The sequence below is a fragment of the Struthio camelus genome, chromosome 6, assembly GCF_040807025.1.
Source record: "Struthio camelus isolate bStrCam1 chromosome 6, bStrCam1.hap1, whole genome shotgun sequence".
NCBI lineage: Eukaryota > Metazoa > Chordata > Aves > Struthioniformes > Struthionidae > Struthio > Struthio camelus.
The window spans coordinates 7,625,674-7,638,477 of NC_090947.1; the positions used below are offsets into that span (position 1 = coordinate 7,625,674).

At 41.4% G+C, this 12,804-nt stretch overlaps 1 protein-coding gene across 5 annotated transcripts in view; it reads right to left on the reverse strand.

Moving 5' to 3' along the window:
• PIKFYVE (phosphoinositide kinase, FYVE-type zinc finger containing) overlaps positions 1-12,804 on the reverse strand; it is a 65,555-nt gene that overhangs the window by 20,597 nt on the left and 32,154 nt on the right. For all 5 annotated transcript variants that reach the window (XM_068947966.1, XM_068947967.1, XM_068947964.1 and 2 more), the window contains 10 exons: positions 12,305-12,367; positions 9,866-9,995; positions 9,343-9,523; positions 8,063-8,137; positions 7,271-7,378; positions 5,887-6,027; positions 5,488-5,614; positions 3,208-4,394; positions 1,627-1,727; positions 326-397 (listed from right to left, as the gene is read on the reverse strand). In XM_068947966.1, the coding sequence (XP_068804067.1) occupies positions 326-397; positions 1,627-1,727; positions 3,208-4,394; positions 5,488-5,614; positions 5,887-6,027; positions 7,271-7,378; positions 8,063-8,137; positions 9,343-9,523; positions 9,866-9,995; positions 12,305-12,367 (2,185 nt within the window). The remainder of the gene's footprint in view (positions 1-325; positions 398-1,626; positions 1,728-3,207; positions 4,395-5,487; positions 5,615-5,886; positions 6,028-7,270; positions 7,379-8,062; positions 8,138-9,342; positions 9,524-9,865; positions 9,996-12,304; positions 12,368-12,804) is intronic.

A 12,804-nucleotide genomic window follows, 5' to 3' on the forward strand; every position in this document is an offset into this window, starting at 1 on the left:
AATACATTACAAGTACTTGAGTGATCACATTTGACTTTACGAACTTACAAGTCCTGTTGCATCATTTGTTCCATTTTCTCATTACAGGAAATAAGAGGAACAGGACAGAAGTGGGAAAGCAGTGGACATACTTGCTTATAAGTGAGCACAAGGAAGTGAATTCCTAAACCCAGTTCCTGTTTCACTACAGCATGCTAATAAAGCAAATGGAAAAGCAGATTTAAGCAGTAAGCTTTTCCAGGATACAAATGGATCGTCAGGTTTTTTTTTTGTTTTCTTTTTTTAAGAGCATGTCTACACTGATTTGGAATAAGTTCTTCCTCACCTGAAACAATAGCGCTCCAGAAAGACACCCAGAGTGAGGTCATTTTTCCCATAGAACTCCATGGTTACAATCCTAAAGTAGAGGGGGAACAAAAGCTTTAGAGAGAAATCCTGCCATTGTTAGCTGCGGAATGGCTTCAGTCCACAAATCTACACCTACAGCTTGGTTGTTTTCAGCCCTGGACACCTTCAAAGGCTTTTTTTGCCTTCATTAGCCTTCCCAGACCCCTGCTGTCAAGTTTGAAGTTCACCAATAGTGATCTGAGTTCCTGCTGGAACAACTTTAAATTTGACATTTAAAAGTTGAATACAATTCAATCGCACTTTTGAACTTCATGTCCTGGAGTATCTAGACACAAAAGTCTAGACAGCTTGAAGTCTCAAACATTTTAACAGTTACAAGAAAGGCACACCTAGAAGAAAAAAGAAGCCTACACAAACTCTTACTCCCTTCCAAGAAAAAATTTAATAGCAACTTTTGAGTTCTCAGAATCTGAAGTGAGCAAGCCACTTAAAACACGTATCAACTTAAGTGTCACAATTCAGACTTTTCTGACTAATACCAGTTATTTCTGTAGTTTTATTGCTGCTTTTTAATGAAATGGTTATCATCACCTTTGGCTCATTCCTCAGCTTTGAGCAGGAACCCTAGACCTTCCCCTATAAGGAAGCTACCACCATCTCTTACTTTCTTCCGAGTCAGACGAAGAAACACTGGGACTTGTCCGAAGATTACTGCCAAAAGCCTGTCACAAGTTACTCTGAGGCTGTGAGTAGTTGATGGCGTGTTAGACATACAACTAAAGCTTTTAATGCTGCTGACTTTAATATGAAAAAGACAAGGCTGTTTATTCAAATACCACTCCTGGATAGCACTATCTAGAAGTATTCTTTCTAAAATTCTCTCTCAGGCCTTAATTTTGGGCTTGGGCATTTTTCTGTGTTTATACACACCAAGTCTTCCCCGCAAGAAGGCACGCAGTGCCCTCCCCACCCATACATTACTCTCTGCAGTCAAAGGCACAACTGAAGCATCCAGTGCCAGGCTGGGCTTTCTCACTCATGCCTCAGGGACTGCAAAGACTCAGGGATACTGCTCTGTCCCACCTGACCAGACAAAAAAAAAAAAAACTCACGTGGCAACAGTTTGCCTGTTACAGGATGGACACAACCTTCCCAGGAGTCCTTAATAAAAATTGCTTTTAAGCAAGCATTGACGCTGTCTTAAGGAGAGGTAGAAAAAATAAATAAGTAAATAAACACCAAGCAACTAGATAAGCTGTAGAGGAGTAGTTTTCATACCAGGGGCTAACACAGGCACTCGGAGCATTGCTGGACTGAGCAGAAGAGCTACTGAAGAGAACACAGAGCCTCTGATGGTTTACTGGACTCAGGCAGTCCACCTGGTGGAGAGAAAAATTTATTCACTGGTTACAGACACCTCCATCCACACACAACTCTTGACCACACCAAATTTTTTTCTAGCAGTTTTATTTAAGGGCAAATCCCTGGTTGTTCCTTTTCAATAGATTACCTAAAGCTCTAGGGTAATATAAGGTTAGACTTGTACCTTGTGTAAACACTAAGGGCTATTTTTAGAACAGCATAACTAATATGCATAAGTGAGGCGTGTGCATGGAAAGAAAGCAAAGGAGGACTGAATTTGGGGGGGGGGGGGGGGTGGAAATGACCCACCACCATAAAAAAAAACACGCAAAGCCCCAGAGCCTCCAAGGCACATCACATATTAGCACATCTTGAACAGGACATGCCTGCATCTGGATGCTAGCAGGTCATCATCTGAAGGAGTCAAAGCTTTGCCAGAATTTTTTTACTCAAATTACTCATTCAGGCTACAGAAAGCAGACTCCTCAACTTTCTGTCCTGCTCTGCAAACAGATGCTGGAGTGGAACTGTCTCCCCTCGTACACCCCACTGAACTATGAAGTTAGCAAACACTTTTCTTTGGTATTGACTAGTCTGATCCGGAGCAATGGTTCCTCTTACTGTTCATACGGCTTGTGAAGCTACACAGATTTCCAGTTCATTTTAAGCTCTGATTAAAAAGTGACTACTGCTTATGAACATGGAGGCTGAGAGTGACCCAGGGTCCGCAACGCTTGACTAATGCTAAAGACCAGCTCCAGTACTCCTCCTGTTCATGGTCTTTTTTCCCCCCGTACAGCTTTCCTGTGCCAGAAAGTCCCAAGTTCCTCAAATATAACTTAGCTGCTTCCATGACACACAGTTTCTCCTACCTTTAAATATTTCTGGTTAAGAATACACCTGTCCTTGGTTTGAAATTTCTAAAAAGATTTTTTTTTTTTTGCGTTATGAGATTCTCACACTTCTCTAGATCACCCAAGCTTTTAAAAATAACCATATATTTTAAGGTAATTATAACCTGTAATTACATGCTGTTTCCATGACACTAAGCCCCCTGAAGACTGAAAAATAATATGTTCAGAAATCACTAGTAGAAACAGCAGGAAAGTCCAATTTCAGAAACAAAAACGTTTTCTCCCCCTCCATGTACTCATTTTCAGGATCTAGTCATACAGCTGAGCTGAACAGACAGTGTACTAAACCATGATTTTGAGTTGACTTTGCGCACTTTCCAGGATGTCAGAAAGTGGAATCTTATTAGCTTTTCCACTTTTCAGACAAGTTTTGCAGCCAGTTCCCCATTCTGCTTTCTCAAATTCATCTAATCCCTGACTACATCAGCTTGTTTAGGTACCCAGAACACTACAGTCTGAAATGCTGTTTTGACCCATCCAAAAAACTTTTTGTTTAATATTTAATACAAAACACTAAGCCTTCTGTGCTGCCAGGGAAAATTGTTGTACTCATGTGCTTTCTGTAGCACAGCTTACATCTTACCTTATTAGACCATGAGGATTCACTCTGGGCAAGTCCTTTCTCATCCTCTTCAGTTCTGCATCCAGTTTTTCCAGTAGGGACACCGGACACATCCTTACTTTGGGCAAAGGGATCAGCGTTTTTCTGCAGTATCCTCCCTCCTCTGGCCCGATAGTCAGCCAGCATTCTGGCTAAGCTCTGACTATCACCTAGATGCTCAGCTATTCTAGTATTAACCAACTCGTGAGAAGGTAAAATTTGGACAGCCTTAGCTTGGATACTCCCATTCATCCCTTGCAGTCCAGAGAGATCCCGCAATAACTGTTTCTTCCTTCTGCTCTCCAACTCCTTGTATTCCTTATTGAGGAGAGGAGACCAATAAACTTGCTCAGGGAAGTATTCCCTGGCAGGACACCTCATACCTTTTTCAGTCAAAAGGAACGGTTCACGGAACATCATAACAGGAGAAATGCAGAGAATAACATCTTTCAACTCCTGCTTAAATGCTGCAGAGTAAGCCTTGAGACGATCCTCAGAAGAAGCTACCTCTTCTGTGATATATAAGCCAGTATCATCCTGGAGAGGGTCTCTGAAGACTCTCATCTGACTCTTGGACTCCTGCAGATCATCCGCTTGTTGCGGAGGCTCTAGGGGCTGGCTATCCAGAGCGACCAAGTGCTGGTCCATGCCATGGAGGGGCAGCAGGGATGTTTCAGGTATTGCAGAAGGTACAGAGTTGAACACTGGAAACGTTGACTCCATTTTGTGGTGCTCTTGCTGTTTTGAACACACTGTTTCTTGCTGACTGCTCTCTTGGTCACCTCTCTCAAATAAGTTTCTTTGTTCAACCAAGCTGACCTCATCAGAGGACACTGATTCAGAGATGACAGGAAGCTTGTCGGAAGAGAGTTCAATGTCTCTGACTGCTGTACTGAAGTCCTCTCCATTGAAGAGATTCTGATGTTCATTTTCATCTCCTGACTCCTCAATAAGGGAGTGAAAGGAGGCATTTTTGGTTAAAGTAGGGGGCATGGCAAACTCGTCCATAAGGAAAGAGATTTCCAGCTGGGAATGATAAGCCACACAGACCATGAAAATCAGGATCTCCTTCACACGGGCCAGCTCATACTCTGCAGCACCACACAACTTGATAGTGCAACCCAGATGCTGAGGACACCCTTCAAAGAACATCAGGGTTTTTGTTTGATCTAGGAAAAAAAAACAAGAACAGAGGGGTGGGAATGACAGCTACAATTAACCTGTTCTTAAGTGTCTCACAAACCAAAGAGCCTGTAATAGAGACTAACCAGTAAATAACACTGGCGGCGCAATCCATTTGTAGAAATTCACATCACTATATCGAAATAACTCTTACTTCCGTTAATAAAAAAAAGCATTTGCTGTAAACTTTCCCTGTTTTGTAAAACAGGTCATCATAGAGATCAAAACAAAACCATACAGAACATGTCAACCCGAAGAGCATGTTCAAAGATCACTGTAGACTGGGAGACAGGATGAGAGGCAGTGAAGCAAAAGAACCATTATCCTCCCAAGTGCATTTGCTCAGCTTTAACAGTAAAGACTTCACAAGCTTTTCAGTGCAGTTTCAAAGCTGGAGAGGGGGGAAGGCAAAGAGATGCAAAGACTACTTTTCCCATAGAGAATTGTAACTGTGTCTATGTGTGCCAACACCCCTGGTAACCTATCAAGCAGCATCTCTTCCTTTGCAAATTTCCAATGTCTACAGCAGGTTGCAGAGAAAAAAAAAAGAGCCCGATTTCCCAGAGGTGCACAGTGAAGATGCAAGAGGCAGTGGGCACAAATTGCAACAGGGTAAATTGATTTGGCCATACTGAAAAATTCTTTACGGTGAAGACGGTTAAGCAACTACACAGTTCCTTAGAGAGGCTGTGAAACCTCCATCCTGCAAGACTTTCAAAACCTGGCTAGACAAGACCCTGAGCAACCTGAAGATAGACACACGTTCTTCAGCCCAACTTCATGCTCAAAACAGGACGGGCTGTGTGCGTCTGTTCGGATGGAACACGCCAGTTTGATTAAAATCTAGCGTGTCTCGTCTAAGGAAGAATGAGATCTGGCACTTCTTGACTGTGCTCACGTCTGCAATCTTAGTTCACTGTAGTTGTTCAAGATGTAACAGAAGTAAAAAAAAAAAAAAAAATTTAAGAGGAAGGATAATACTTGATCACACAAGGGACCCAACAGTTCAGATCTAGTTAAGTTAAGCAAGGCAGTTATTTTGTCAGGCAAACAGGCTAGAACACATTGACCTTTACTCACCATTGGGCAACTGGAACACTTGCATATAAAATTTATGACAGGTTCCCAAACGTGGTTTGGTCAATAGTTGGTCCATTGACATCACTAAGTCTCCCTGGGTCATTCGACTCACCCGGTCTAACACTTGCTGTGAAAATGAAAAGAGCAGTAAGAATCTACAGGGCAAAGAGAATTGAAGGGATACACTAGTATCATTAGCGTCCTCTAGAAAATGGTAGCGTCATTTTAAAAATAATTTAATTAATTCTAATATTAAAAAAAAATAAAGTTATTAAAAAGCAGCTCTAGGTTTTGTTAGAAGAGAAAAAGACAACTTTTGCTTTCTCCAGTGAGCCTCCTACAAACAGGAATTTGAGATCCACCACAAGGCCCAGGCTGACTCTGGCATAAAACACTCACTGGCTTGACGTTGATGACCAGAGTGATACCATGCTCTAGCAGCATGTCCTGGGCAATCCGAGACACAGTCTTCTCAACAAGGACCAAATTAGGCCTGACATCAACTATCCGCTGTACGTAGTTCTTCAGGAACTCTCTTTCCTGCAGATAGGAACAAAACATGGCAGTAATACTGCAAACCTGTCTGAGAAAGACTTAAATGCTTAACATTTATTTCTCTCTCATTTCAATATTAACCTTTCTGAGAAAGAAAAGAAAATCCACTATCCAAAAACCATCATCCGTTGCCCACTGTGCACATTCCTCCCCTCCCCTTCCCCAGGTGCAACAACACTCAGTTTATCAGCAGTTTGTCAAGACCTCAGGACAAACATTCACATCAGTGCAGTAGCAAAGATAAAGCTTTTATTAGAAGCTGATCTGTTCAGCTGAACTAGTACTTCTGTAGTATTCCCCATCCCACACGGCTTTAATGCAGATACAAAAGTGATTATAACCATGTTCCGAAGCAGACATTGAAACTATCACAGTGAACAATATTCAGAAAGAGGAGTAAATACTTCTATCCTGTTCAGAAAATAGATAGATCTCAGCTTAAACCTTTACTGGGGGGGAAAAAAAAAAAAGCCTCACTTGGCAGGGATAAGTAGCATTGCTAATGCTTTCTCTCCTGTAATCCTGTCTATTAAGCACCAAATGGAGGTAGCCTCACACGCATTTTAAGGAAACAGTCAAATATAGAATAAGACTTTATGGCTCAAGGTCAGTAAGACACCAAACACCCATGTTACAATCATCCCGGCCAAGACCTGAAGACTGATCCTCAGATAGGCACAGAGCATGTTAAAAAGTACTTCTATCTCAGCTTTTTCACACCCAAGGCACCTCCCTGCTCACAAAGGCAAAGCAGTTGTTCCAAAGTGATGTTATGTAGTTCATCACTTCATTAGGTTGGGTGTTGTCCCACTTTTTGATAAGAAATAACGTGGGCACAGCCTACCTCTCACTTACACTCACTTCTTTAACATTCCTCTGCACATCTAAGCCATGTCTAGCTCTGACCTTTGGAGTGACATGTTCATTGTCTAGTACATACTTAAAAACAAAACATGCTTTTTAAAAACACTGCATAATTCTAAGGATCACAAAATTGCTCTCAGTACAGGTAATGCTTGGTGCCCAAAAGCCTTCAGCACAAGACAATACCTTATTTACTGCAGCAGTTTTCTTAGCTAACTGCTGCAAGAGCAGTTTTTCCTTTCCTATGCAATCCTACCAACTCAAGTCCACTTCATACACTCAGAAATTAGATGTGCACTGATCACTGTTTTGTTTGAATCACTTGGCTGCAGGCAATTAACCAAAACCAGAGAAATGCTCTAACCTGAAGTACTATAGGGTCTATGCAGGTAAACTTTGTTTCTTCTCGGTAGAGGTATTCAATTGAGCACTTCAGCAGAAGAATTTTGGGATTTTTTATGTAGGAGTTCATCTGGGAAAAATAAACTAGTTAGAACAGAAGACATATCTGGAAGGGAAGAGAAAACAGAATGGGGGGGGGAAGAAAAAAAAAAAAGACATTCTATCACCTTAAAAAAAACAAAACAAACACAACAGTTTCAGTTATTTCATTTACACGCTACACGTTCTTCCCCTTACAAGGATGTTACAGCCAGCTCTGGGAATTTCCCTGTGTTACAAGACAACTACTGTCCCATAAGAGAGCAACACTGGAGGTTCCCACAGTCACCACCCAGAACCTTGAAATCTTGTCGCACTCCAGAGTCTCCATCCTGACCTCCTGACTTATGATAGTCTAGTAAAATGAGCTTTTAACATAAATCAGAAGCACAAAAGTCTTTCTGGCTAATTCGTGGCATAATTAGAGTTGACCTTCAGGGTAGTGGGGGTGGAAGGGTTGTTTGCTATACATGCATGGGGAACGTTTGTTTTTCCTCACTAGAATCTCTGGGCTAAAAAGTAGCTTTGGAGAGAAACATACAATACACTCACATTTAAAAGCCATCCCTGTTCAAGGACTCAGCAGGCTAGAGAAAGCCCACAAGCCTCCAGAGCAGGGAGGGAAGTTTCACAACCCAGAAAGGAAGGAAGTCACAGCACGCTTGCGTCCTCAGCACGCGCTAGAACCAGTAGTTGATTATTAAGCCTGTGTTACCTTTTTGTGTGCAACATTCTTAGTGCAAACAAATCCATTCACCACCATGGAGTCAAACTTCTTTCCACCAGGGATCTAACAGAACAGAGAAAGTTCTGTTAGAACACTTTTAGGGTTGTCATACATTGCCATAACTTCTGAATGCAGTAAATAACACGCAAAACATTTATTGTAGCAGATTTGCAGGCTTCAATTACACCTTCAATTAGCAGATGAAAGACCAGATATTGTCATGCTGCATACACAGCTCTTTTCCTTTATAGTCTGGCAGACTAAGGACAACAACATAAGACCAAACATTAAAGTTGCAGGACCTCCAGGCCCCTCCTGACAGATGCACCATTCATTAAATTGGGTACACACTACAAGATAAGGGAAGCCAAGTTCTGCAGGCCAAGAGGAACATATACCCTTGCACACACCACTTCCACTAATAACAAGGAAGACTGCACAGAAATCAAACCTCTGCCTACTATTTGAACACAGTGACTGGCGTGCCTATAGTCATAGCCAATCACAAAAACAATAAACAACACAAAACAGGTTTCTAAATATAATGTTTCAAGTTTTTTTTTTTTTAAATCATAGTGTTATGAAAATACCTAGGAAGGGCATTTGGCTCTGAACCTCTAATTGAGCCCGAGTTTCAGGAGAGGCAGAAGCAACAACTGATGTTGCCGGAAGAAACGTCACAGAACTACCGCCTGAAATGTAAGGCTCTCCATGGCTGCTAAAATAAAAGAGGCCTCCTGAGGGGAGTTTCTGCCAAGGAGAAAAAGGCCCAAGCCTGCGGTCATCAGTCCCAACAGCTCCTTGGAAGTTACTGTCACATCAGCCTCACAGAAGAAACCCTGCAAGCCACAACTGCAGCCTTGCAGTTCAGCAGCATTGTCATCGGGATACCTGGCAGAACTGGATGCAGCATCCGATAACAATTAAGCTTTCCTCTGTGAGGAAAATCCTTGAGCTTCACATGGGAGGAGTTAAATACTCCATAATGGGTAGTTACAGGGCAAGAGAATTGCTACAGAGTCCTGCAAGCTACCTATCCAGTGCTCAGCACTTCTCCAATCCAAGCACGGAATGAGCAGAAGCCAAAACCAGAATGAAGTCATTACAAAGGTGTTACTCTTTGCTACCTTCCGCAGCCTATAGCGTAAAAGAAGATATCAGCTCCAAGGCATTAAAGTGCCTTGCACAGAGGATGCAAAGTACCTAACAAATGGTACTGCCAGCAGCTACATCCTTCTGTTTCCCTACATCCATTTGCTGAAACTCACTTTTTTGATGTGGACAAATTGGCGGATATCCATGTCATCATCTCTGTTTTTGACATCAGGCCGCACAGTCTGAACTACCTGGCACACCACAGGTACGATGATATCCCTCCAAGACAGTGACAGGGACTCATTGTACAGAAGCTGCTGAAGCAGTGCCATCATGTGGTTGTGATTAGCAGAACTATATTAAAAAAAAAAAAAGTTTGTGGTGAGGGAAATAAAAAGCAGTGATTAGCTGAAATCACCTTTCAGAAATTAACTTCTTAACATTTACAGTGCAGTAAGCCATCTGAAGGAACAGCTGTCTAGGATGTTCTACAATCAACTCTTTGGACTTTAATACCTTGAAGTCAGGGACCAAGGAAAGAAAACAATCAAAAGACACTGTAAAAACAACTTTTTCTTCATGCCTGTTAGTCTCTTATATTGTCCACGGGAGATCAAGTCCCACTGAAAGCTGGCAGAGTGGGGCTTCAGGAATTGTTACTCGCGACATGCAAACTTTTTTCTACATTTTTCTTACAGCAGCCTTTCCATGGCTTGTTTCTCCCCATTCTCTTCTCTCAGCAGATCCAGATTGCTGTGGTGCCAGCCTAGCGGTGTGAAAAAGAGTTCTTTGGACTTCTCCTCCACCCTCCTGTTGAACAATGATTCTGTAAGAGACAAACCAATCTTGTTCATAAGGCCACAGTTGTACACCTGTGTCTCTGAAAGGCTACTTCAAAGGAAAGATTTTGCCAAGACATCAGTCTAAGCCTCCTGAAATGCTGAGTTTGAGCTAGGAGTCATGACAGCATGATGCTGCCAACAGTATTGAGTCTATACTACGCAGTGGTAAGCGTACAAAGGAAAAGTGAGCTTGTATTGCCAGTATAGAGTAGATAGTTTGTTTTTCCCTTGTCTTAGCAAATTCAGTAAGTCAGTTTCAAAAGAAGAAAATGATATCACAGTGTTGCCTATAAATAAGCAGAAAACTCAAAATATCTTGTATAATTATAATGTATACTCATGTCTTTTACATTTAGGAGATTGATCAAAGGCACTCATTTCATTTGCAAAAAGCTACTGCTTTAAAGACATCTACATAGAAGTAGCATTAGAAATACCCAGTAATGTCATTCAGGCTACAGTACAAGGACAACTGCATTTATGTAAAATAGATGTTTGGGGGGGGGGGGGGGAGAAGCTTCTTGAAAGTGTTTGGGGTAAAGTTGCTCTTTTTGTTCTAAGCAAAAGTAATCTTTTTTTCCCCTTCATCTTAATTTTAAATTCAAGCTTTGGCTTAACACCTTACTAAGAACACTCTCAGGTGCTGCAGGTACAATTGTTGGGTATTCCCAACAAGCAGATACAACAGAACACCTATTTCTCATTCTAAGAATATTTCATTTCTTATCTATCCAACCCCTCCCCCCCAAAAGAGGGTGACAGTTCACTTCTCAGTCAACCCAAGTCTTCTTAGTAAGCCTCCTTTACTCTCCAAAACACAGTGCCAAGACTTAATAACCCTAATATCCGGGCTGACCAAAGAGAAAGATTTGCTACTCTACTACCAGATTATACCAGCCTAGAATAACGCTGGTCTATCAGACCTGACTACAGTAAAAATACTGGCCTACATGAATACAACTGACAAAGAGTGGCTCATTTTCCTAGGCCTAAATTCCAAAAAAAAAAACCAAAAACAAAAAAAAAAACCAAACAGCTTGGAAAAGGTCATCTTTAGCAGATCTCCTGGAAATATTTCGAAGAAAAGCTATGCTGTCAATTTAGACGTCAGAGTTTTGAATCTCTGCATGACCTGTAGTCCTGATCCCACTGACCATCACTTTGCTAGCTAGGTCCAGAAGGAACTGCTGGCAGGCTGGCGCATCTAGCCTGTCACAATACTTAATACTTCAGAATCCCCTTTCCTGCCTCTCCCCACTCCCTTTTTTAATATTAAAAAGAATTTTCTGTAGAGAAAGTGGCACAAGTTTTTCAAAGTCTCAGCACATCTCACCTCCCTTCCCCCTCTTAAGTACCACATAGACATTCCACTAGGATACAGCCTTCATTGGCATCATATGCATCAACTGGATACATTTTTTTGTAAACCCTAAATGCCAGCATAAACTATATCAATTTCTAGCCTGGGAAACAGAAGGCATGTTTCAACAGCGTAGGATAGTCCCCGCTTGGAGGGGGTCTCTGCCAATTTCAGCCCCTATACCGTGCAAAAAGTGCTTACAACTATTCTCTTAGTTTTGCAATGCCAAGATCAGAGGTTATTTCAATACAGTTTTCCATGCTTTGAAACGGTTATTAGGTTATTTCCCACAAAGGTATTATGATATTCTAGAGGGCAGTTAGAAACTTCCCCATTCTCATGATGGGTGACTATTATAAATCATTTACGCTAGTAGTGCATAATTTTTTTTTTTTTTTTTTTTTAAATCAGCAAGCAGTAAGCCTTCACAGTTCAAGCTTAAAACAACTCTGAGTGCATGATCTGACTGCAGAAACCTTATAATATTGCAATCTGAACAGGACTATTGAAGAAAATCTTCAAAAACCAGCAATTTCTCCCAGATGCTCCTTACCCAATATTAGCTGTGTAAAATATTAATAGAAATTAGATAGACTTCTTTCCTTTCCCCTCTCCTGCAAAACCCCAGTCATAATCAAGCATCAGTTTAGCTAAAGATTATATAAGTTTGGAGGTGGGGAAGTTATGAACAAAAATGGTAAGCCTTGTCACTTAGCCTTTCCCCCCCCCCCCCTCCAAGAAGCCAGTAGACAGCTTGAAAGTGCATCCAAAAGAGGTTAAAGTACAGCTTGTATACAAGTTTCTCCACAAATAACTTCAGGTTTACAATCAAGTAAACCTCCTCAAAGAGTCAATTCTCTATTAAAAGAGTATTGAGGGGTTTTGATCATTACATTAAACCATACAACAGCAATATTTGAAGGTTCTCCTTACCTTTAATAAAAGCGTCACTTATAGAGAACATCTGCTGCCCTCCGTTGTCAGGATTCAAGTACTCTGAAAGAAAAAAGAAGAGGGAGATAGGCGGAGACAGGAAAAAAAAAAAAAAAAGACAGGTTATGCTGGCATACCCGTATAATTATATGATGTACACGCCCACACCATCAGTAGCATTACTCATCTAAACATTTAGTCATTAATTTAGCAACAGCTTGATGAGTGGTCAAGACGAGAATATCCTCTCATTCTTGTTCTATCAGAAAAGTTTTCGGAGGACAACAAAATAGTCCCTATTACCATTTAGAAAACAAACTAAAGTTAGGCGTGAGCACTGAAGAGTCTGCTTTTCCAACTGACACGTGCTTCATTTTTCTAGACCTGAATATCAATGTGTAAAGCTGTGGGCAGACATCATGGGAATGTCCAGACAGGGAACGGTCTCCTCATTCTGAGGAGCTTCAGAAACCGTATTGCTGCCACATTCCACTTAAGTA